The sequence below is a fragment of the Rhizophagus irregularis genome, chromosome 2 (assembly GCF_026210795.1).
Source record: "Rhizophagus irregularis chromosome 2, complete sequence".
In the NCBI taxonomy this organism is placed as follows: domain Eukaryota; kingdom Fungi; phylum Glomeromycota; class Glomeromycetes; order Glomerales; family Glomeraceae; genus Rhizophagus; species Rhizophagus irregularis.
This window is the reverse complement of record NC_089430.1, coordinates 528,292-554,938: the sequence shown is the minus strand read 5'-3', so window position 1 is coordinate 554,938 and position 26,647 is coordinate 528,292. Positions and strand designations below refer to the sequence as shown.

General features: G+C 27.1%; 7 protein-coding genes across 7 annotated transcripts; 1 reads left to right on the top strand and 6 right to left on the bottom strand.

The window, feature by feature from the left end:
- Positions 1-1,592: 1,592 nt before the first annotated feature.
- On the bottom strand, positions 1,593-2,681 carry OCT59_011573 (uncharacterized protein; the record flags this gene model as incomplete). The annotated part of the gene is made up of 4 exons (XM_066133835.1): positions 1,593-1,966; positions 2,033-2,280; positions 2,494-2,573; positions 2,646-2,681. The coding sequence occupies 4 exons, from the start codon at positions 2,679-2,681 to the stop codon at positions 1,593-1,595; spliced, it is 738 nt and encodes a 245-aa protein (XP_065989156.1).
- Positions 2,682-5,899: 3,218 nt separating this feature from the next.
- On the bottom strand, positions 5,900-6,324 carry OCT59_011572 (uncharacterized protein; the record flags this gene model as incomplete). Its single annotated transcript, XM_025317818.2, has 3 exons — positions 5,900-6,104; positions 6,177-6,250; positions 6,310-6,324. The coding sequence occupies 3 exons, from the start codon at positions 6,322-6,324 to the stop codon at positions 5,900-5,902; spliced, it is 294 nt and encodes a 97-aa protein (XP_025177483.2).
- A 1,100-nt stretch (positions 6,325-7,424) lies between these two features.
- OCT59_011571 (uncharacterized protein) lies at positions 7,425-10,087 on the bottom strand (the record flags this gene model as incomplete). Its single annotated transcript, XM_066133834.1, has 3 exons — positions 9,565-10,087; positions 9,428-9,494; positions 7,425-7,434 (listed from the first exon to the last, which is right to left on the bottom strand). The coding sequence occupies exons 1-3, from the start codon at positions 10,052-10,054 to the stop codon at positions 7,425-7,427; spliced, it is 567 nt and encodes a 188-aa protein (XP_065989155.1). The 5' UTR covers positions 10,055-10,087.
- A 754-nt stretch (positions 10,088-10,841) lies between these two features.
- On the top strand, positions 10,842-12,994 carry OCT59_011570 (uncharacterized protein; the record flags this gene model as incomplete). The annotated part of the gene is made up of 3 exons (XM_066133833.1): positions 10,842-12,413; positions 12,666-12,899; positions 12,974-12,994. The coding sequence occupies 3 exons, from the start codon at positions 10,842-10,844 to the stop codon at positions 12,992-12,994; spliced, it is 1,827 nt and encodes a 608-aa protein (XP_065989154.1).
- Positions 12,995-20,101: 7,107 nt separating this feature from the next.
- OCT59_011569 (uncharacterized protein) lies at positions 20,102-20,449 on the bottom strand (the record flags this gene model as incomplete). Its single annotated transcript, XM_066133832.1, has 1 exon — positions 20,102-20,449. The coding sequence occupies one exon, from the start codon at positions 20,447-20,449 to the stop codon at positions 20,102-20,104; it is 348 nt and encodes a 115-aa protein (XP_065989153.1).
- Positions 20,450-20,614: 165 nt separating this feature from the next.
- On the bottom strand, positions 20,615-21,517 carry OCT59_011568 (uncharacterized protein; the record flags this gene model as incomplete). The annotated part of the gene is made up of 1 exon (XM_025310878.1): positions 20,615-21,517. The coding sequence occupies one exon, from the start codon at positions 21,515-21,517 to the stop codon at positions 20,615-20,617; it is 903 nt and encodes a 300-aa protein (XP_025177486.1).
- A 1,682-nt stretch (positions 21,518-23,199) lies between these two features.
- OCT59_011567 (uncharacterized protein) lies at positions 23,200-26,045 on the bottom strand (the record flags this gene model as incomplete). Its single annotated transcript, XM_066133830.1, has 9 exons — positions 23,200-23,314; positions 23,404-23,452; positions 23,523-23,563; positions 23,644-23,692; positions 23,761-23,786; positions 23,875-23,929; positions 23,998-24,209; positions 24,717-24,913; positions 24,987-26,045. 9 exons carry the CDS (start codon positions 26,043-26,045, stop codon positions 23,200-23,202), a joined length of 1,803 nt encoding a protein of 600 aa, XP_065989152.1.
- Between the last annotated feature and the right edge of the window lie 602 nt (positions 26,046-26,647).

Sequence of the window (26,647 nt, the reverse complement as noted above, 5' to 3'; positions counted from 1 at the left end):
CATTTCAAGAAATTTTTTTGTTAATAACAAACGGATGTTAACAATGTAATCGGACCGAACGAATCGGTCATAGTCACGATAATCGGGCGAAATTTTTTTGCTAATAACAAATGGATGTTAACAACTAATGTATTCGGACCGAACGAACCGGTCAAAGTCACGATAATTGGTCAAATTTTTTTGTTAATAACAAACGATCGAACGAATCGGGCATAGTTTTTTTATGAGCGAAATCGATGTGTGCGTGTTATATGTAATGCATTATATGTGTATCTACGTAAGACCAAATAGATATTAACATGGTCTAAATCTAAATTTGTGGCGTAGCGATTAAGTCGTTATACTGTAAACGGTTTAGAATAGTACTTGATTCGACGTTTCATTCGTTTTGTTCGTTTTTTTTTAAATTCGTTAGCTATAGCAATCACAAAATTTAATTCAAGCCTGAGAATTTTTTTCGGAACATTTCTTCATTATTGTATTCTCACACCATTGTTAGGTAGTACATACGTATTTGAAATTTTTTTTATATTTTATTTTTTTTCATAATAAATTTATAATTTTACGGAAACAGTAATTTTACTTTGTGTAAATAATTTTGTCGAAGTATACTTGACACAAGGTAAAATTGCTGCACCATCCACCTAATACGCAATTTGCTATCATTTTATTATCCCTCAAAGAAGAACTATTAGAGTAAAATAATTGCATCCTTTTGTTTCAAATTTTACAGTTATGTTTATGAAATGATAATTTTAGAATTATTAAGTTCCTTTGAGAACGACCATCTATGAATTTTAATTGGAAGAATAATGTAAATCATCATAAAAGGATAAATTGTATGACAGCAGATGTCCAAACACAAGATTTGTTCATGCGATGATTATAAAAACTGTTAAAATATTATAATTTACTAAAAAATTTAGTTTTTTACTTTGTATTCTTGCCACGTATAAATATAAAAGAAAAATTAAAGCAACTTCATTGGGCGAAATTGGAGTTGCTTTTATTTTATAATTCTGAACCGATTTAATTGTGTACCGTATAGTACAGTGGACTAAGAATTCTATAATTTTAGGTATTGGCTAGCAGTCAATGGACTTGAACCATATTTATTTATTTATTTATTTTATTTCAAGAAGAGTAGTAATCGATTTCTATTACATTAACAGCATATGTACATGAAAAAAAAACAGAGACTATTCAGGTAATTGGAACGTCGAATCTCATGGCTAAGCAGGACCTCACCCTAAACTATTTCAACAGGAGAACTACGCTACTGCTAAAATTTAGAAAAAAAAAGAAAAACCTAAGAAAATCAAACCTACAAAAAAAATGAAGGATTCGTACTTTGCTTTCGACACAAATGTCACCACTTGTAAATACTGTAAGAAGTGGAATGTTTCAAACTATTCTAAATTGAAGTTTAAATGATGTAGTAAAATTATATATATAAGGGTAATAAAACTACTAGAGTAAAAAATATATATATCGGCAGTTAATCCAAGTGTTATTAATTGAGATTCGTCCCGACTGTAGAGCCAGAGAAAGGATCAGACGGAACTTCATGGGAAATATCCATTTTTTGTTTCTTAAAGAGACGTCGAAGCGTCGTTGTTTTGAGCATCCTTTGTGTTGAATAGAATGGGATGTGCTAATTGAAACTCTTCATATTGTGAGTTAAGCTCTTTTAATTTGTCAGAGTCGGTTGTTGCTTTTTTTCGTTTTGTAAAATATGAAGTTAAAAGGTAAACATGATGTTCGTTGGAGTCACGTGATACATTGATGCGTTCTTGATCTAGTTTCTTAACAGAGGTGCCGAGTGAGTTTGTTTGTTGAACTTTGTTAATATTAGAGGATTCTCTTCTAGTTAACTCGGCGTACCATTCTTTGCTTCCTTTATCTAGAAGAGTCCGGTTGTTGTTACGATCAGTAGAGTAAACCTTACCATCAACAGGTATAAAAGCTCGTAAGTATTAAGGAATATCGTTATCATCATATTCCGTTGTAATTTTAGGGGGTATAATAATACTTGTTATTCTCAGTAGGCGCAGGATTTTTATCAAATAAAAAGAAGCGTGGTTCTTTAGTCCTTTGTCGTCGATTAAAACGTTGTCGAGATTTCGCTGAGCGTACTCTCCATCGGAGGTATAATAATCTGTAGCTTTGCCAGTAAAGACTAGTGGAGTGTCTGTTGGTGTAGATTGATCGTTAGTTTGAGTTTTGATAGTCGAAGAAGTGGAAGGTGTTTCACAAATTGCATCGCTAACGGGGTTTGTTCTTAAAAAGGACGTGATCGGAATTTTGTATTTGTAATCATCGGTATAAGCAAAATCTTTTTTCTTTTTGTATTTAAGATGAGTTATAGGTTTATTAAAACCTTGTGATTTCAAAAATAAAAATCGGTGTTGCTTAGCAGCATGAAGTTTGTATTCTACATCCATCAAATCCGGATTGGTGACTATATATGTGGAGAAGAAAAAATTCTCCTACAGTGTTTCGAAACGAGCACGTTGTTTCCCAGCAGTACGAGGTTTTGGACTATAATCTTGACGAAATTCTTCAAATCTTTCCTATACAGCGTTTTTGGTGATCGGTAAAAAAATTTTTTCTACTAGCTTGGATTTTGGTCTTGTAGGAAATACCAAGACGACGAGAATATACTGTCTTGACAGGTTCATTTAACCATCAGTGATATAGAAGGTCAGCGTGTGTATTTTTATTATTTTCAGAGAATTCGAAGTAGGCGGTTTCCACTGTTTTTTTTTCTTTGGTTTAAAATTTTCAAAAATATTAGAGTTTTTCTGATGGTTGACGCATTTACGCCTCCTATACGTCATGATAAAAGGAGGAGTAAAACTAACTAGTTTTTTAGGGTCGATATCTACAGTGTTACAACTTACAAGGGTATATATTCCAAATCTTTCTTTTTTGAATTAGCAGATCCCTCAAAAAACACAAATGAAATCCATTTGAAGATCTACCACAAACGATTATATGAACACTACACCTATTCCACGAGTAAATTACCTAACACCAAATACCAAATCAGCAAAATGCTCTCGCATTTTTTTCCCTACAAACAGCTATCCCACGACGAATACAGAGTAAATATTACGACATGATTAGATCGAAGTTACTAGAACGTATCACAATATAAACCAACGAGGTTCACCGAACGTGAAGAATAACAAACTTTTTTTGTTATAACCAGATCTATTAGGTTTCGTCACGTAGAATTTTTCAGGGAGACCAGGAAGGAGTTTTTTGAAGGAGAATATGTGACGGGTTTAGAAAAAGACATAATAATATTATTAAAGAGTGTAATAAAAGTATGTAAATAGTTGTGAGTTTGCTATAAGATAATAATATGGCAGTGTAAAGAAGAGAATAAAAAAACTCTTTATGTATCCCAAAGTGTATATAATAAAATAAAATTTTGGTGTATCTAATAAAAACTTTGTCCCGGGTTCGTATTATTCTTTTAGGGAAGATCCAATAAAGAATCATAAATCGAAGCAACAACAGAAACTAAAGGCGAATAAGCAGCAGCCCATCATTCAGGTAAGCGGAGTGTCGATAACACTTGTTTAAAGTTTTAAGCGGTGTTCCTTTGACAAAAATGTTTATGGAGTTTCACTACTGCGCCATACTATGTAAATTTAATGTGAACGGGAAAGAGTTTCTTCAATAACTGTGATATAAAATGATCAACACTCGTGATACGAATCTAATGATTTGAGAATGTGCTACACGTTTCACAATTCAAATTAATATATACAGGGTAATCTAATATCACCAAAACGCTTCAAAAAGATTGTGGTCCAAAGAAAAATGTCATGAATAATTTCATGAATAGTATAGGTGCAATTTGTATTCAACGCGCATCTCTTTCCTTGCTCGCATTTTATGAAATAATTCCTATACAGTATTTCATCACTAAATAGTCTCAAATCAAAAAATTATTCTATGACCGCAAAAGAGCAAAAGACAATTGAAATTATATTTTTAAGATCCATTGTAAATACTGTAAATATATATACATACTTTTCACTTAATGCATTAAGTATTTTAATATTAATTATCATCCTCTGGAAGATTAAAACTGATTTACAGTCCCATTGGTATTGCACTCATCAAGAAATTTATCTTTCCTTTGTCATATGATATTTAACACATGATGATTTGATAGAAATTGTATTTAATCATATTTAATTTCATATTCATAATTGATTAATTGATGATAACAACGAAATTAATTACTATTATTAAAAATTTAAACCAATTGAAAAAATTTTTTCGATATTGAAAAGAAAAAAAAATTTTATAGTATTGAAAAAAACTAGTTAAAAAAAATCATTTTTTTTTTTTAGCTTTGAAAAAAAATCGAATAAAAATATTTTTTTTCAGTATTGAAAAGAATTAATTAATTTTAAAAAAAAAATTGGAATGGTCGAAATGAAATATGCCTAATAAGACAAAGACAAATTAATCTCACTAGCAAAAAAAAAATTAGCCACAAAGTCTCGCTCATCGGCACGTGCACATGACCACGATAGTAATTTTGTTTTATTCTTTTATTCTGATTCGAAATGATTATATAATACGGAATAAATCAGGCGCATCACGCAATTCAGTAATCTAAATTTATTGCTAATAGATATACCAGTATCATGTAACCAACACATTATTCTACCGATGTTGCTGCAAAATACATTTTTGACTTACTGAATTTAAATAAAAATGATATTCAAAAGAATAATTTTTGTACAGTATATTAGACACCGGCACACTGTCAGATTAACAGTAAAGATTAAGTTTGTAGATTTGATTTTGACGAGTTTCTTTTTGCAATAATTGAATAATCGCCCAATTTTGGTTATTGGTAAAGTTAAATATAAATTTATTTACTCACTTTGAAATTATGTTATATTTAAGTAAAATAACCAACGTAAAGTACTTTAGTCATAAACATATATTTTACTACGTTAAATCATTTTACTACTTGCAAAAAAACGTTGCGTAATTTAGAGGTCTTAAAATCATGGGGACAAATTTCTTAAATTTAAATCGGTCCAGTCCGGTCCAGGTTGAAAAACGGTCTTTTGGGACTGGACCAGACCGGACTAACCCAACCCTACCTTACTCTAATCTTTATTTCCTTATTATTTAATTTTTCTTATTATTTTTAAAATAAATTAATTTATAAATGTTTAAAAAACTTCTTCTTTTCATAAAATACTAAAAGGTATTCTACTTTTCCTCAAAAAAAAAAAATAAAAAGAAAAATAAAAAAAATTTTTTTTTATAATGAAATATTTATTTATTATCATAAAAAAATTTTTTTGATTTAACTGATTCTCCTAAGTCATAACAATTCTTTATTAATAAATGTATTAATAAATATATTTTTCCAATTTCTTATTACGGATATATTAAATATTTATGGTGACTACACAAAAAAAAATATGTATATACAAATCAACTCATGGAATTAACCTATGAGATTTTTATGTTAACAATCTGTCATTATCAAGAAAAGCTTTTATTTAATTTAGAAATTATGAAGCTAATGAAGTTTTAATTACTTTAATATTATCAGCACCGTCTTGAAGATGAATATAAAAAATTTCACATTATTTTATTTTGATTTCTCAAATTGGAGATGGTTTTATACTACATACATCATTTTGATAATTTATATTTAATAATTGGATTAGTTAAGAAAAATCAAGATTTATTTAAATTACAAACTAAGAATTTTGTAAAATATTCATTACTCTAACAACAGTGTTTAAATAATTCTAAGTAAAAAAAAAAAGAATATATATATTTAAATATTTGGATAAGCCATATAAAAAAGAATTATTTAAATTACAAACTTAACATAATATTAAAATTATTTTGAACATAATTCTTTCAATAATTTCTCATGAGATTTTAATTGCTCCAATATTACCTCATTGTCAATAGGATTATGTTTAATTTTAAGTTCTTTTAATAAATTATTCCGCATCTCTGTGAATTCCTTTGTATCCCATTCACCCTCTTTAATCAATCTTTGAACTTCTCCTCGAGTCTTATCAATATCGGCATAATAATGTCTTGAAAAAATAAATTTGAATAATTAATAAAATTATAACATTAAATTTTTTTAAAAAAGTAAAACTACATACATTACTTCAGGAAACCATGTTTGCCAACGTCTCTGATGTGGTAATAGGTAAAATAACTCAATCTCAGCCAAAATCTAAAAGTTGAGATATATTAGTATATTTACAATGAATGATTAATAATAATGTTATTTACCTCTGCCTTCTGCATCAAATATGAGACTCTATTATTATCTTCTTCAATTGCATTGCTGAGTAATCCAATTAACAAGTTCATAAGATATATAACAATTAAAAGGGAAAATAAAACAATCAATACTGCAATTGATGGATTTTCTGTATATGTCCAATTAGATAATGCACTTGAATCACCTATTGATAAGAAGAATTGTTTAAAAATATTAGAAAATATTATGTATATTTACATAATTATGAAAAATTTAAAACATACCTATTAAAAATAAATATGTAGCAAAAAGGGAAGTTTTAATATCCATAAACATGTTTGTATTTCCATCAGGAATTTGAATCATAAGTGGATTGGAATTTATATTTCCATTATTATCAATTTGACTATAACTAGGAGCTAAATTCCAAGGATTATTTGGATCATCATTATTATTTGTATTATATTGTTCAAGTGAAAATTCAGGTTTTGGTGATAATAAAATATAAAATGCATGTGCAAAACTTATTATAATAATGAATAAGAGTAATAAAAAAGAAAAAATCTTTTTTCCAACACTAATAATAATTGCAAAATATACACCAAAATATTCAAATGCTCTAAAAAATAACAAAAATTTTATATCCAAAAATAAGCATGAAAAAGAAAGCAATTGAATTAGATACTTATTATTGTTTTTATCATTTGTTTGAAGCCAATAAATAGAAGTGTAGATTGAAAGTACATAAGCAATTATATCTGCAATAATAAAATATTATATAATTAATTTTCATTTTCTTAAAACATATAATTAAATTAAACATTTATATTTACCAAAAATATTCCAAAAATTATAGAACCACTTAGCAATATTATAAAAAAATTGACGAATTTCAAAAATCAAATGAATAAATCCAAGTATAATCGAAGCAATAAAAAGTTGTTGTCTAACTTCTTCATTAATATATTTCTGAGGAATTGTTGCAGCAGTAGTAAAGCATCCAAGCAAAGCAATAAATAAAATCCAAATCATTGCATAATAATATTTTCCATAAGCATTCCATTTAAAATTAATTAATGCTTCTCCATTCCATGTTTTATAAATATTTCTATTCATTGTTTCAGTAAATGGACTAGGTTGAGGTCTAATTAATTCTAAAAACCAATTATAATCTTTTGAATAATTAACAAAATTAATATAAGGAATCATAAAGGTAATCATTGGTGTCGTTGTTATATATTTTTTAAAAATTTTAAAAATTTTAAATTCAGTATAGAAATAAATAAAAGAAAATAAATCTGAAGTGTAAATATTATTAATAAAATTGTATTTTGATAAAATATAAAATGTAGCCAAGCAAAGTGGTAAAGCTAAAAGTATTATTAAAGCTTGAATAACAGATATAATTAACCATATAAAAATCAACAATGATGAACCTCTATATCTATCAATTGTGCAACCAATTTTATAACAGAATTTTGTCCATAAAAGAGATTGAGATAAGTTAGCTATTTGAGGAGATTGAAAAAAGGAATAAAGGTGTAAATTTTTATTTTGATGCTCTATACTATAAAAAGAAGAATCTATGATCATATTCGTTTCTGATGAACATTTTAGAATATATTCTGGATAATATTTATCTAGTAATGGCATTGCGGAAGTGATAATGCTTAAAAATGACTTATTGTTCATTAAATCCTCTTTAAAATAAGTCATACATTTTTTATAAATATCATCAATTAATTCTAACTTATGTTCTTTAATTGCAAATTTTAATAATTCAACTCCATATTTCAAAAGACTTGACTTATTATTTATTACATCTAAAACCCATCCATCTAATCTAAAACTATCATAATTTGGTAGTGGTAAAATAGATTTTGAAAACATTCTTTTGTAATGTTGAAGTATTTTCATATCAAATTCCATAAAATAAAAATAATTTAAAAAAATAGATTTGTCTTTTTCACTAGATTTGTTATTTTCACTAAAAGTATAAATAAGAATACCAATTGTTGTTAATATAACAATATCATTGTTATTAAATAATGAGCCCGTAATTAATTTACAAGAATCATAAGGGTGATATTCAGTTTTCGTGCTAATTGATTCCCATTCAGTATTAATTTTTTTGAAAACTTCCAGTTTAATTTTACCTTCATAAACATGTATATCCCATTTAATTAAATTTCTAGTTAATTCAGTTGAATTTCTAAAACTAATATCATTTATGGCTTTTCGAAATAATTTAGATACAGTACGCATATATAGATTAAATGAATGAACATTTAAGTATTCATCACGTTCAACAATTTTATTATTTTCTTTATTTAATTCATCAGAATTTTCGGATGAAAAGTTCAGTTTTGACATCTTTTCGTCAAAGTTAGATTTCCAAACATGTCCTCTTAGAATTCCAAAAACTAACTTTGTTTGATCATCAGTTGATTCATCAGTTGGTTCATCAAATGAAGTTTGATTAAACCTACTTTTGTATTTATTGTTCCAGCAATATTTGATTTCTTTATCTGGGGTATAATAGAATAAAGAAGGTAAAAGAAATAAACCAGTGTGTTTCATAAAATTATATAGTTGAATGTCTAAATAAAAAATAATATTTAATATGAGTAATAATTAAAAAGTATAAATAAAATTTTATAAAATTGTTACCATCATTTATATCTAAAGAAGCAATAGGAATTCCCAAATTGATTGAATAAACGATTATTTTATCATTGATTTTTAGAAAAATAAACTTTTTATTACTGAATATTCCGATATTTTTTGTTTCAAACTAAAAAATAATTAGTATTTATATATTTAATTATAATTTAATATTTGATTGGGAAAATAAATTTTATAATATTTATTACCTTATTCTTATCCTTATTATTACCAAATATTTTTACACCTCTCTCGGTATTAATATTCCATTCATAAATGTAATCATTTGAAAACAGGTAAACTTTATCATATTTTGATATACTAATTAATTCATAATCTTCAGGTATCCTGTAAAATTTCTTACATTCCCATTTGTTATTTTTAGTTTGTGTGGAATAAATCCAAATAATTTTATGTTCTCCAAAATAACTGTCAACTAAACTATATAAAATAAGTTCACCTTTTAAATTAAAGGTACAATACTTTGCAACAGCATTTTTATCAAAACTTAGTGTAATTTTTTCATATTTATCATAATTCATATCGATTACTAATAAATATTAACATAAATATCAATTACCATAATTTAATAATTACATAATCAAATAATTTTTACTTACCAGTAATAGTTTGATCAACAATAACATTATTATAACGTTTAATAATACAATTAATATAAGCAAGTTTCTTATCATCAGAAACGCATAAACTTTCGATTTCATATTTCTTATCTTCATTATCTTCATTATTTTCATTAATTTCAACAGTTTGATGAAATTTAAGTTGAACCTTATCTATATCTTTAACATTCCAACTGACAATTGAACGTTTTTCTTCACTATAAATAATAAGGCATTTTTCTTTTGGTGATATTTCTACCATAGTAATAGAGTTACTATTATGTGGTTCATCATCGAAGGTAAATATTTTATCAGCGTCAGTTTTATCAACATCAATTTTATCAATATCGATTTGGTCAGAATCATTTTTATCATCATTTTTATCATCATCGATTTTATCAAAATCTATTTTATCAACATCAATTTTATCAACTTCGATTTCGATTTTGTTATCATCATCGTTAACTTCGATTACTGAATTGTCACTCATTTGGTAATCGCTTATAAATATATAAATTTATTACCAAGAAATTATTTTTTTTATATCGTCCATTTGCGATTATATACTTTTTTTTCATTTGAAACACGTGTAAATATGCATGGTTGTACGTACATAAAAAAGGAATTTTTTTTTTTATTGTGAAATGCTAATTAAGCTTTATTATTGAAACACATGTTAAATATTCATGGCTGTACGTAAAATTTCGCCTCCCGCATAAAAAAAAGCCTTTTTTTTATTATGAAAAGTTAATCATGTATAAATTTGTACGTAAATTTCGCCTCATGCATAAAAAAAAAAAATTTCTTATTGTGAGATTTTTTATTTGAAACACAAATTAAATATACATGGTTGTACAGTACGTAAAATTCCGTAAAAAAAAGAAAATTTTTTTATTGTGAAAAGTTTATTGAGTTTTTTGTTTTGAAACACATATAAATATGCATGTCTGTACGTAAACTTCGCCTCTTGCATAAAAAAAAAAATTTTCTTATTATGAAAAGTTAATTGAGCAATGATCAACTTTCGATAAAAAAATTTTTCATTGTGAAGCATTTTTTTTTTTTGTGCGTGGTTGTACATATACAGTATATAAGGAAATTTCAGATAAATAATTTATGCATTAACGCCCTTGATCATTATTTTTAGAATGATCATCCAATTTATATAACACTCAAGGTGGGTTACGCACAGAAAATATAATATATATAGGGGGTTTTTTTTTTTTAAAAAAAAAAAAAAACTAAAACCAAACAAAAAGTAGTTAAATTTTAATAAAATGAGTAAAATGAAATTTAAAAAAATTATTGAAGAAAAAGTTGAAAAAGATGGCAAAGTTAAATTAAAAGTCCAAAAAGATGGATATCATTCTGGATTAGTCCGTTTAAATCCTAACGAGAAATTATCAAATATTCGTCAAGAACTTGAAAAAAATTCGGTAATTTCAATGAAAGATATACATTTGTTTGCAGCGAAAAGAAATGTAATAGCAAGGGAAGAAGAAAAAGATTGGAAATTAGATGATATTATAGAAACAAGTGGTAATGATAAAATTTTATGTTTAGTAAAAAGTTCGACTCCTAATGTGAGATTTTTGATAGATCATCATAAATTAGAATATGGGCGTACTATAACTCCTAATGGAATTGAGGTAGCTAGTGAAAAATCCTTTGACATAGAGGAGGGTTGTAAATTGAAGGAATTTGGTGCTGAAGGATACGGAAAAGGAAAATATGAATATAATTCAAATGAAAGTGAGATTATAAAAACGTTATTATCTTTAAGTAGTGATATTGATGTACAAAACTTTGCAAATTTTGCATTATCATTTGGAAAAACGAAAAGTACAAGTTCTAGTAATTCTACTGAAATTAGTTCAATGTGTAATTTTACCTTTTATAACAAAGTATCTTTAAAATTATTTGAAGATTTAGAACAAATAAATTATGATCATTATCTTAAACCAACTGAAAAATTTCGTAATAAAATAGAAATGGCTATAAAATCTGCAAATCCTAGAAAAGAATTTAAGGAAATTACTAAAGAATTTGGTCGATTCATTTCAAATGAAGTTTTTTTTGGAGAAAAAATTTATTTTGAAGAAGAAAGTTTACAGGAAACTTCAAAAGAAAATGAGAGAGTGAATTTAAATAGTTCTTCAAAAGTTCTAGCAATAAAGAATGCTTTAAATTTAACTGGAAAATTTAGGCGTACTAAAAATGAATTATTTAAATTAATTGGAAGTAAGCAATCTAATAACCTTGAAGAATTTGATGAAAAGGCTTGGATTGAATCTCTAAATGATTTTGAAAATTGGGGTATTACAGAATATAAAAAACCTGTTAGCATTTTTCGACTTTTACCTTATGAATTACGTAAAAGAATCTTCGAATCTATTGGAAAGAGAATTCTTTATAATGATCCAGGAGAAGATTATATTTATCTGCAAAATGAAAAAAAAAGTTTTGAATTAAAAAATATGCCACCAAATATAGCGGATATTATTCAAAAAAAAGATGCCGAATGCAATATATTTGCTACTGTTATCGATACTGATGATTCAAAAAATAATTTCTTTAATTGTCAAATCCTTTGGTTACCAAATAAGAAACCGAGTCTCATAATCCATTGTATTCAAAATTCTAATTTTAAAAAACCAAAGTATAACCTTAAAATTGGACTGATGGTTGTCGGTTATGATATAAATTTTAATTTCATTAATTCACATTCTAATATTCACATTAAAGTAATAGAAAAAAAAATTAAGGCAACAAAATCAATGTATTGTAAAGAACTTTTTGATGATTCATTTACCAAAGATACCGAAGAACATATTTGTTTAGGAATTCCAGTACTAAGAGAATTGAACCCTTCTTTTGATTCTCTCATCATTGGCCATCATTTTTTCAATTGTCAAGAGAGTAACAGAATTGGGGCATACATATTTTCTTATTGTTTGAAGAAAAATCATTATGTTGAATTACCAGAATTTACTTTTCACACGCTCATTATCTCAAATTATCCTGATTGTAATGAATATAAAATAATACCTTTTAATTGCAAAAGTTCTTTCTTTGATAAATTATTACCTTTTAATTTTAAGAATTCTGTCATTTTACCCAATGATAATGACCCTCAACTAGTAATACCAAAATATATTAGTTTACATTCTAGTGAAGATAATTGTGCTCCGATTTTCCTAAAACAAAAGCAGAATGAAATTAAAATAAAATATATGAAAGGTATGAAAGGTAAAGAAAATTGTAAAGATACTTGCATTTGCAAAAAAACATTAATATATGATGATATAAAATTGCACTCTTTGATAACTCCCAAGGTATTTATTTCTATTTTTTTTACTTACTTTATTATATTTAATTTATATATTTATTTGTTTTGTTTTTTTATTAGGCTCTATATGAAACTGATTAGTCCAAAAATTAAACGAATATGATGTATATGATTAAAATATTTTGTTTATATATCATTTTTTTAAAAAAATATTTTTATTATTATTTATTTTTTAAGATAAAAAATTTAGGATTAGGTTTATCAATAAAAATTTATTATTTTTAATTAAAAATTTTTAAAATACGTGATGTAAGAGTATACTAAAGCAAATTTATTAACAATTTAATTTCGCAATACATACCTTGCTTCGAAATTTTTGAAGATGGTTATCAGATGAAGCTTGAGAAATAGGAGAATTTAAAAGCCGAATAATATAAATAGCACCAGGATATTGTTTTTAGTAAATTTAGGACCGATTTGTTTCGATTGTATTACCTGAAAGAAATCTTATTAATTTTCGTAATCCTCTTTTAAATATATATGTTATTTTCCGTTATATTTTCAATGTACGATAATAAACATTGTTTGCAATATTTCTGTTTGTATAAATTTGTGGCAGAATATATACCTCCACAATTATTACATTTAAGTTTTTCAATTATTAAAGAGAAAAAATAAAATCGTTACAGGACTAGATTTTAATTTTGGCGTTGAGTCAAATTTATTTTCATTCATACTAAGTTTCATTATATTATATACAAGAAACTTTAATAAAATAATGAAGATTAAATAGTGATACAGTTTATTTGCCAAATAATCATTTATGCATCTATTGGGACTTCAAAGAATATTAGTATTTTTTTTTTTAAAAAAAAAGGAGGTTCTTAAATACTGCATCGTGTTACGAAAAGTTTTAAAAATTGTGAAATATCATTGCGACTACTATCTAAAATTGGTATTACATACGCAATAGTAAAGATGTGTCACGACTGTCACGTGCTAAAGGGTATTTGCAAATCGGTTAGGTGTCTGAAATGGAGGTAGTAGGATAATCGGTACGGTACGAAATTGCAAACCTGTACGGTACAGTTGATCACCCATACAAAATTACAAAATTTGATCAACATGACCGTACCGTACCGACACTATAATAAAGAGAAAATCAGTAGTGTCCATTTTCCTAATTTTGACACCAATGTCCAAAATGTTCATTTTTGTAATTTTGACACCAATATCCAAAATGTTCATTTTTCTAATTTGGACACCAATATCCAAAATGTTCATTTTTCTAATTTGGACACCAATGTCCAAAATATTCATTTTTGTAATTTGGACACCAATGTCCAAAATGTTCATTTTTGTAATTTGGACACCAATGTCCAAAATGTTCATTTTTGTAATTTGGACACCAATGTCCAAAATATTCATTTGTAATTTGGACACCAATGTCCAAAATGTTCATTTTTGTAATTTGGACACCAATGTCCAAAATGTTCATTTTTGTAATTTGGACACCAATGTCCAAAATTTTCATTTTAATAATTTGGACACCAATGTCCAAAATGTCCATTTAAAACAATAACCGTACCGTACTGTACTGGTTCTATATATAGAGAGATTATTATAGAGCCAGTACGGTATGGTACAGTTGGTTAAATTTTATGGTTGATCATTTCGTACCGTACCGTACTGGTTCTATAATAATCTCTTTATATATAGAACCAGTACGGTATGGTCCGAAATGATTATCACAAAAATTGATCAACCGTACCGTACAGGTTTGCAAATTCGTACCGTACTGGATAAATATATATTCCTGAAATGGATATACAAAGCAAAATTATTTCATACAATTCGAAAAAAGCTGATATAAGTAATTCAAAAAGAAATGTTTGAAAGGACGTTAAGCAAGAGGATAAAAATTTATTGCCATTAAATCCATGAATAGTCCTCCGCTTTGCTCTGAATGAATAACTTATTCGAATTGGATCAACATAGAAATGATTCTATATAATATTGTAATAAAAAAAAAATTGTTTTTTATTTAAAAAAAAGGAATCCTAAGAATTTACTCTAACTAATTCGGATTAGAAACAACAATTCTGCAAGATTTTCTGATTGAAAATTCAAAGACTATATATGGTTAAATTGAACAATTTCTTCATAGAATTTAATTGCTTACTAAGTTTTTTCTATACAGATAAATTTCTTGATGTTACATGAATCAATCATAAATATCAAACTAATTTCTTGTCAACGAAAGCATCGTAGTTTCATTTCAAGAAATTTTATTGTTAATAACAAACGGATGTTAACAATGTAGTCGGACCGAATGAATCAGTCATAGTCTTTTTATGAATGAAATCGATATGCTGTATATACCAAATTCATAAAAAAAAGAGAGAATAATATCAAACCTAATAGATATTAAACATAAAACGGTCTAAATCTGAATTTGTGGCGTAGCGGTGAAGTTGTCGTTATACTACGAATAGTGTTCAAAGTAAAATTTTAAAACTTTCATTGTTAACTATAGTAATCACAAAATTTAATTCAAGCCTGAGAATTTTTTCAGAACATTTCTTCATTATTGTATTCTCACATCATTGTTAGATAGTACATACATATTTGAATTACTACTATTATTATTTTCCTTTTTATTTATGTTACTGCCTAACTATAATCCCTATTATTTTTTGTGTTTGTTTTTTTTTTATAATAAATTTATAATTTTATGGAAATAGTAATTTTACTTTGTGTAAATAATTTTGTCGAAGTATACTTACAGATAACTACCCCAGTGGCACCGACAAAATTTTGCAATCACGTGACCAATTTTATCAATCATTCCCAAAAATGGTAAGCAGATTTAACGAAAAAAATTATTATATTTTTTTTTGAATAAAACTTACTACAGATATTTTCTAATTTTAAAATTCATATATTATATCTAAATTTGCTTGCTCTGCAAGTTTACTTAGGCAATAAAGGTAGATTTTGAATACAGATTTTTGTAAAATTAATTATTTACGAATTATCATATAAAAAGTCAAAATTTATATTTTAAAACATATTTTTCTCGTCTAGGTAAATTTGCAGAGTGTTCAAAAATACACATACCATGTGAGTTTAAAAATGTATGGCATTTATATTAGGGTTGGATCAGTCTGGTCTGGTCTGGTCCAGTCCCAAAAAGACCGGTCTTTCAACCTGGACCAGACCGGACTGGGACCGGACCGATTTAAATTCAAGAAATTTTGTCCCCATGATTTTAAGACCTCTAAAACATTAAAGAACGTTGCGAAACATTTTTTAACATGTAATTTAACAAATAAACAACGTTTTGCAACGTTTTTTTAATTATTTTAATAGAAAACGTTGCGAAAACGTTTTTTATTAATAAGTTCATAAAAAAAAATGTTTTTCGCAAACGTTTTTAATTATTTTAACAAACAACGTTGCGAAAATGTTTTTATTAAGTAATTTACGTTTTGCAGCATTTTTTATTAAGTAATTTAATAAAAAAACGTTTTAGCACGTTTTTTAATTATTTTATTAATAGGAAACGTTACAAAAACGTTTTTTATTAATAATTTCACGAAAAAAAGGTTTTCGCACATTTTTTTAATAAAAAACGTTGTGAAAATGTTAAAAACTGAACTGATAATCAGTTTTGGCAAAAATCGTGCCTTAGAAGTACATGAGCACAAAAATTTGGCTCATTTTTATTGGATATTAATAATATAAGATCAGTCCCGGTCCAGACCGGTTCTCAGATCTCGGACCGAAGACCATGAAGACCGGTCCCAAGAGCGACGCAGGACCGGTCTTTGCTAGGACTGATCCAACCCTAATTTATATTGTGTTTATTATTATTTTTTTATTTTTTCGTTAAATCTGCTTACCATTTTTGGGAATGATTGACAAAATTGGTCACATGATCGTGAAATTTTGTCGGTGGCACTGGGGTAGTTCTTACAGATAAAATTGCTGCGCCATCCACTTAATATGCAATTTGCTATCATTTTATCATCCCTCAAAGAAGAAAATTTTTTATTGCATGAAATTCTAGTATTAGAGTAAAATAATTGCATCCTTTTGTTTCTAACTTTACAGTTATGTTTATGAAATGATAATTTAGAATTATTAAGTTCCTTGAGAACGACCATCTATGAATTTTAATTGGAAGAATAATGTAAATCATCGTTAGTCATCGCTAAAAGAATAAATGGTATAGCAGCAGGTGTCCAAACACAAGATTTGTTCATGCGATGATAATAAAAACTGTTAAAACAATAAAATTTATTAAAAAATTATATAGTTTTTTAGCTTTGTATTCTTGACTCTTTACGTTACCATGAATGCCACGTATAAATATAAAAGAAAAATTAAAGCAACTTCATTGGACGAAATTGGAGTTGCTTTTATTTTATAATTCTGAACCAATTTAATTGTGTACAGTATAGTGAGGATTAGGAATTCTATAATTTTAAGTATTGACTAGCAGTCAATGGACTTAAACCATTTTTATTTTATTTTTATTTTACTTTAGAAGTTGTTGCTATTAATGGATTTCAACCATTTAAATTATGCTAGTGATATAAAATGATCAACACTCATGATACAAGCTACATGTTACACAATTCAAATTAATTTATTCAGGGTGATCTAAATATCACCAAAAAATCTAAGTACGCAGTTCAATTTATTTTATTTTAAAAAAGATTGTGGTATGAAATATACAATATTAGAATATTTCAAGTCCAAAGAAAAAAGTATAGACGCAATTTGTAATCTATTTCCTTTCTCGCATTTTATGAAATAATTCCTATATTTCATCGCTAATTAGTCACATAATCATCTCAAATCAATCTGAAGTTCGTATAAATATAAACTAATTAATCCGTGAAAATAGATTATACAACCTATTTCTATTATACAAATTTTATTATTAGTCATGTTGATTGATCACATGCATTTAGTATTCCTCTTATTATTATGGAATTAACACCTTTTTATTTGTATAATAAATTTTCCAATATGTTCTCTGGATTTAATGTCTTGAATATTACTAAATATTACTAAATTCTTATAATTTTACGTTCATTTAGCAGAAAAAATATTCATCTTGACTATTGAATTTTCAAAGGCTGGTGATCAAAAAAGATCATTGGGTCTATTAATCAATATATCAAAATCCAAAAAAATATTCTATGACCGCGAAAGAGCAAAAGATAATTGAAATTGTATTATTATGATAATTATTATATTAATAAATACTGTAATTATATATACATTTCATTTAATACATGAAGTATTATTATCATTCTCTGGGCAATTAAACTAATTACAGCCCATGGTATTGCACTCATCATCAAGAAATTTATCTTTTACTATATCTCATGGCTCATGCGATTTATTTTTTGTCATGTGACAATTAACACATAATGACTTGATAGAAATTGTATTTGATCATATTTAATTTCATTTTTATGACAACGAAATTAATAACTAAAAAATTTTTTTTTGCTTTGAAAAAAAAAGATTGAAAATAAAATAAAAAAATTTTTTAAGTATTGGAAAAAAAACTGAAAAAAAAACTAATTAAAAAAATTTTTTTTAGTTTGAACTGAAAAACCGAAAAAAAACTAATTAGAAAAATTTTTTTTTTAGTTTTGAAGTGTCAATTAATTCGAGATCCACATAGGGATTGGAATCGATTTTACAATAATCGAATTTTTGAAAATCGATAAGAATCGATTTTAAATTGATTATCGAATAAAAATTGAATTTACTTATTGTGGCGCAGTAGCGTTAATACTGTGTACCCTACAAGTATTGGTTTTATTTCGGTTGACAAAAACCTATTTGTCACTCATTATTTGTCACACAGTTAATTTCTTAATTTCTTAATGCTGGCCGTTTCGTGACATTTTGGGGTAGTCCGTTAATAAGAAGTTATGTCATTATCACGTGACATTAACAAAAATCCAAAAAAGGAAATTTTGTTGTCCGATGAAATTGTTATATTGTATAAAATTCCCAAAAAGGAAATTTTTTATGTCGATCTTAATAATTTTGATAGTCATGTGACCGGCAGTAGTATAATTTCGATTAATAATTAATCGACAATTAATCGATTATAAAATTGATTCTAATAATGATAATTGATTCCAATCCCTAGATCCATGACTCCATGTCCACAAGTCAACAGCAAATGATCTGCAGAAAATGGGAATCTGGCGTGGCGTCAAATGAAGTGCAAAATTATGTGAAAAAATTATTGTAAAAAACAAACTATTTGAAACTTTGGGATAAATATTATGTATTATTAAAATAAATTGGTGTTGAAAATTTGCACCCATATATGAATTTTTTGCAGTTGACTCATGGATCACGAATTAAAATTTTTTTTTTTGGTATTTGAAAAAAAAGATTAAAACAAAATATTTTTTTTTCCAGTATTGAAAAAAAAAACATTTTTTCAGGCTGAATCAATTAATTAAAAAATTGGTTGATGCTTAATAAGAAAATTTAAACATTTTTGTTACAATCTCAGATTTGGCTCATCGGCACGCGCATATGAACATGGTTTTATTTAATTCAAAATGATTATTTTAACTATAATAAATACGGAATAGATCAGGCACACGTTTCAATCATTTCATGTTGCACAATTTAGTATCCAAGTTTTTTTTAGTTATAGATATATAAATATACTAAATTTATGAAACTTTCTAACTAAACAATAATCATATTATATTATTGGATAGATTAATATATTATACTAGGAAACAGGAACCATTGTAAGTTTATTTATTTATTTATTTTATTTTATTACTAAAAGAGTGGTAAAACCCAGGCTATTACAAATAGAAGAGGAAAGAGTTCGAAAAGACTTAAGACTAATATATGTGTATAGACCTTTGTTCGTCATCCCCTACGGGACCCCACTCTTCGATCTGTACTATTTGATAAAGTAGGACTACGCTAATAAATCAAATGGGAACAATCAAAAAAAGCTAATCTAAAAAAAGAGAAGTTAGTTGATCCGTATTTTTCTCTTGGCCGAAGCCACCACCTGTAAATACTGTCATAGGCGGAATGGTTAACACTATTCTTATTGTATATACTATCATAATAGATAAAAAAGAAACATAAGAAATAGACAATGTCTATACTAAAAAATGATTCCAAAAAAAAAAAAAAAACTAATTTATAAGTATGAAGATAAGAATATTAATAAAATTATTTGGATGATCCCGCCTGCTCGGAATCAAAAGCTAAAGGAGTATCGAGACGGGAGCGTTTATATGTATCATGAGATCCGTGATTATAGTTAAACGTACGATCATCTCGTTTTAAAGGATGAGTTTCTATTTCCTTGGTGTCATCAGACGTGTACGGTTCACCAGGGCATATATTATCCATATAATCGAACACTGATCGCGTAGTATTGCGCTTTAGGGTTAAAGGAGCGGATACGTTTGGATAGTTAATCATAAAAGAATCTATTTCTGATTGTAAAAGTTTTTTCTTCTGTTTAGCTTTCTTCTTTTGATATTTCGAAAGGGTAGGACATTCAGCGTATATCATATTATTATGAAAAACATTACTCCAAACAGACAAATCCGTCGCTTGACGTTGCCGATATTTCACGTGTTTAGGACTAGTGCCATGATATATGGCCAAATTTTGAACTCGAGCGACTTCTTCTAATTGAAGCCTCGTAATTTCTTTTAAACGTTCTTCTTGTCATTGTTAATAACGAAGTTTAGCAGCCACAGATTCGGCATAAAGTTCGTCCATTCTAGCAGCAAATTTAGCATCTTCAGCTTTTTCGAGGCGTTCATCACGTGTATTTAAGTCCAATTGATACATATAAGTAAACCATTCCCTAGAACCAGGGATAATAAAAGAACCAAAATTATCATAAATAGGATCAGGCGGTATGATATCCCGATATTTAAGAGGAATAAACATATCCGGAATAGGATTATAAGGAATGACCGTATATAATAATTCATCGTTAGAAGCCGGAATAAGAGTCGAATCTGTGACAATGGAAATATTATTTGTAGTCCTTGATGCCTTGGTCGTGTTCGTATTGGCGCCAAAATAATGCGGAATAGTAAAGTTATAATCCTTTTGTTTGGGGATATCAACAGTTTTCTTATAACGTAAGTGTTTGAGAGGAGTCGTAAATTTTTGAGATGGTAAAAAAAGGAACCGTCCTTTTTTAGCTGCAGCCAGTTTCGTTAATGTACTGGAAACAGCGCCTGGTTTAATAACTTCTTGTAATAAAATACGATGACAAGAGCGTTCAAATCTCATTTGTTGCCTTTTAGCTGTCCTCGAATTTGGACTTGGAGTTGAACGGAAATTATTCATGAGTTTGTGATACATGTGAGTACGTCCAGGGTTGATTTTACGATTTGAATTACAAACAATATATCTTGAGTTATAAGAAATTCCCGTTCTTGAAGAGAAAATTGATTTCAATTCTTTATTTATCCATCGGTCAAATATCAATTTAGCATGAAGCTCTTTGTTCTGGGATTGGATCTTAGGTGTGAGATCACCATTTTCATTTCGAATAAAAGTTAACCCATCTGGATATTTCTTAAAAAAATGTAAACCACATCCATATCTATTATTAGACATAACTATAGGAGAAGGAACCTCACAACTTCAAGGTGGAATAGATAAGCCTTTCGCTTCAATTCTGTGATCGCAAGGGATAAAGATACCAAAATGAAATCTGTATCTTTTATACGAAAAATTAAAAAAGGTTTTTGTTGTTGTATTCTTATTTTTGATTTTGTATTCACGTGATTTGATAAACGTGATTCTATCTAATAATTTTTGGCGTATCATATTAAAATATTTATGTTGAATACGGCGTGGAATAACTCTTTGTGAAGAAAAAAAATGCTGAAGACCTTTGCTAATTTGATATTTGGCATTCGGTAGTGCACTTGTGGAATGATACTTAATAGGGGTAGTTGACATGAGATCATCATTTGTGTGTATCTTTAAATGAAGCTGATTGGTGTCCAAATGGTGATCAACAATCTCAAAAAAGAAACTTTTTGAACGTCTAAATTCGTAGATCTTGTTATAACCGGATTTGTGTATTCTAGTCACGTGAAATTTCTTGAAGGAAATGAGAAAAGAATTATTTTTACACGAAGGTGGTGAAAGACATAAAGGAGTGTGGACTGGTATAGTCGAGAGTAAAGTATTCTGTAGTTGTATATTTGTGTCTAAAACATTATTTTCAGCAAGTCCGTCTTCAGCAATATTACTTCTGATATCGGAAATAGCGTCCAACTGGCTATAAGATTTCAGAGACTCGTATGAAACCGAGAAAAAATCTATCTCAATAAAGTTTGAAGAAGTCATATCCCTAATATATGGGTATTAATAAGAATAAAACCTCGTACTGTGACCGAGGCGCCCTACAGGGCCTCTTATCCCTTTGGGTGTTTCAAATAGAAACTACAAAAAAAAACCTTGCGCTAAATTACTGCGGAAAACTAACAAAACTAAAAAAAGGGGAAAGAGTTTTTTTTTTCAGAACCATTGTAAGTCCAGACTCAAGAGTGAAAAACTAAAATTTGCGATTTCACCATGTGATGATCACATGGCGGACAGAGAAATTCATGTGATCGATTTTTCTTCCATAGTGTCATCCCAAGAAAAAAGCCTTGACACGTGACCATGTAAACATTCGTCACACCCTCAGTGTTTTCATTGTTTATATTTATCTGAGGGACTTAGTTTGGTAAAAACTTATTCGTCACACATTAATTGTCACCGCACCGATCACGTGACAGTGCATAATTCCGCATAATGCCGGCCACCAAGTGCTTTTTTTCTTGGGAACGCTAGGGTAGTTGTAACATATTGCTTCGCTCTGAACAATAATTGGTCCACGTTGTGGCAAAATTAGTTTATCACATATTATTTTACCGATTTTGTTGTAAAATATTTATTCTTAAATTTAGCTTACTGAATTTAAATAATAGCAGAACATGCATAAAAACACTGCATTATTTATTAAATTTTTTTTTTGTATTGAAAATTGGCGTCAAATAATTTTTTATTTTTTTTTACTAATTAAAATATTCCAAAAGATAATTTCTGTATATTAGGCACCCGTCACACACTCACACTGTCAGATTAACAGTAAAGTTTAAGTTTATAGAAATTTTATTGAATTTAATTTGACAAGTTTGCAATAATTGAATATTCGTCCAATGTTGGTTATGCCTACATTGGTTATTTTACTTAAATATATTTATAAACATATATTTTACTACGTTAAATCATTTTACTACTAGCTAATTTCTATTGTTCTTTACATGTGAAATAAGTGCGCTTAATGGTCTACTAGTATAAATTGCACTTGGATGCGAAATATTATGAGACATAGAACTTATATCTATTGTGGATAACCTAAAATATCAACAACGTTTATTATTAATAAAAATTTAATTTAAAAAAAAAAAATATATATATATATTTGATCTTAAACATATATGTACCTTTGTGTATTTGTTTCTATATCCATATCTAAATCTTTTGAAATATATTCTATATAATAGAAAAATATTAAACTTAATATAAAATCGAGAAATCTTTTAAGTAACAGTACAGTACATACCAGAAGATGATTTGATAGACGAAGATTCAAACGTGGTTAGTCTAAATTTATTATTATTAATCATAATCAAAAGTTAGATAATTTTATTTTTGTCTATATCAAATAAGTTTCATTTTATTACCTTTGAGTATTTGTTTCTATATCCATATCTAAATCTTTTGAAATATATCCTATAAGATAGAAAGATAAACTTAGTATAAAATCAAGGAATCTTTTTAAGTAATAGTACTGTACATACCAGATGATGAGTTGATAGACGAAGATCTTGAAGATTAAAAAATGGTTTGTATAAGTTTGTTAATAAAAGTTATTTATATAGAAAAAAGATCGTTATCTAAGTTCATTTCAATACCTTTGAGTATTATGACTATTATCTGTATCAAATTTACATTCTTCTGAAGTACATACTGTAAAAATAATTAGCAAATTTAATAATTATTAAATTTTACATTATTCAAATAAAAATAATACATACCTTGCTTCGAAACTCTTGAAGATGAGTTATTAGATGAAACTTGGGAAATAAGAGAACTTAAAGGCTGACTAGTATAAATAGCACTTATATCTTGTTTTTCGGTAAATTCAGGGCCAATTTGTTTCGATTCAATTAATTCTAATCGTTTATTATCAGCTTTAGCCAATATATCATCATCTTTTTTACATTTTCTATACCAATCATCAACGATGCTTTTGATTGTTGTTATGGAAGGTCGTTTTAAGGGATCAGAATACCAACACTGTTTCATCAAATTAGTAAAACACTTAGGAGCATCAGTTGTAATTTCAGGTCTTTTTGGTCTTTTTTCATCAATAATTTGGTAGATAAGATTAATGTCATGCTCAATATTGAAAAATGGTTTACGACCTGTTGTTAATTCCCACATAATCATACCCAAACTATATATGTCAGACTCTTTCGAAAATACTTCACCTCGAAATATTTCTGGTGCGACATAAGGTATTACTCCATATATTTCATTATTCGACGAATTATCTGCTGGTTGCGATAATCCTAGGTCTCCAATTACCCACTTTTTGTGATCATTTTTTAATGATAATATATTTCCGCTATGAAAATCTCGATGTATAAAATTTTCCTGATGAATAGTCTTAAGTCTAGAATAAAAAATATTAAATAATTTAATATTATTTCACATAAATGAAATTGATAGAAATATTAATAATAATATATACCCATCTGAAATTTGACATAAAATAGCTAATTTTGTGATCCATTTAATATTTATAAAATTTTTGTTTAAATAACTGTGTAAATTTCCACCACTCGCATATTCCATTATTAACATATAATCTTTTATTACAGGGTCTTGCGTAATACCATAATACTTGACAATAAAAACTGTATCATAACATCGATGAAGAGATTTCACCTAAAAAAAATCATAAATCCAATAATTAGTTTAATATGATTACGTAAATATTATAAATAAAAATAATAATTACCTCATTTAAAAAGTTTAAAAAGTATTTGCTAATATCCTGCGATTTTCGAAATCTCTTTACGGCAACAGTTGTTTTATTTAACCAAATTGCTTTATAGATAATACCAAATCCTCCTTCCGCTATTTTTTCTAAATTTTTAATTTGAGAATATGGAATCCATTCCATTGTTCGTTTTGAACCAACCTTTTTAAGTTCTCGTTCAATAAAACTATATACGCTCAAGGGATCGGAATTTTTATTCATAGTATTCTTATAATTAGCAATCTTATCATGACAATCAGTATTTGTTCTTGTAGAAATAAGAAATTCATCTATATCGTGATTTCCACTGCTAATATTTTTAAATTCAATTTTTATATTTGATATTCTTTTGCATTTTATACATTGAGTTTGATCGATAATCCCATAAATTATGTTTGTTGTCAAACAATATCTACATCCTACGTAAATTATAAAGCAATCTGAGCACCATTTTTGACAATCTGTCATAAATTTTAAGTTATGCTTACAAAATATACTTTTATTGGAAGTATCCCACCATGGTAAATAAAGAATTGGAATATTTTTACCAGTAATAGTTGATTTTATCCACCCAGAAGAAATTAAGTAACAATCGGAACACATTTTAAACCCGAAAGAAATCTTATCGATTAATTTACCACATAATTTACAGTCCTTTTCTATAAATATATATTGCGTTGTAGTATTAATATAATCATAATAATTCTTAAAATATGAAATTTCAGAACAATTTTCACACCATTCTTGAATATTTTTCGTAAAAAAATTTAAATTTCTTGTTGATTTATGTTTAATACAATGTTCATTATTCGTAAGAATATTTACATTAAAATAAATGTTATTGTCCGTTATATTTTCAATGTACGATGATAAGCATTGTTTGCAATATTTCTGTTTATATAAATTTGTGGCTGAATATTTATTTTCACAATTATTACATCTAAGTTTTTCATTATTAAAGGGAAGAAATAAAATCGGTACAGGACTAGATTTTAATTTTGGCGTTGGATCAAAGTTATTTTCATTTATAAATTCCATTATATTGATTTGACGTTTTAACCGTTGAGCCAGTTTAAATAGAAAAATATTTCGTGATTTTATAGTTTATTTACAAAGAGTCTATTAGGACTTTAAGAATTTCCATTTTTTTTTTAAGATACTGCATGTTACGAAAACAGTTTTTAAGCCACAAAAATTGTAAGCAGAATGCATGTAGCTGCAATGCAAAAAGTATCGGGCTTGACGGACTTGACTTTCCTAATGACATTATCTTACATCATCTTGATCATCATCTTTGATCCCTTTATTGTAGAATATATTATGCCAGACATTAGATTTGCATCTGAGCGTGTCACACCTGTCACATATTAGTGCATACATAAATTGTTTAAATACAGTAAAAAAAAAAAACTTAAAAATTTTGGCCATGATGTTACATTTAAAGAAACTTATGTAAAACAATGAAAATTAAGTAGCGATATTTATAATTTAATCATTTCATGCATATAAATGAAACTTAATTCGGTTTTATTATATTTATTTTTTTTTAAAAAAAAAAAATTTTCTTGGGAGTAACAGGATGCATGTGACTGCGGCTAGCTGAAATGGAAATATACAAAAGGATCATTCGGGAGATAAAC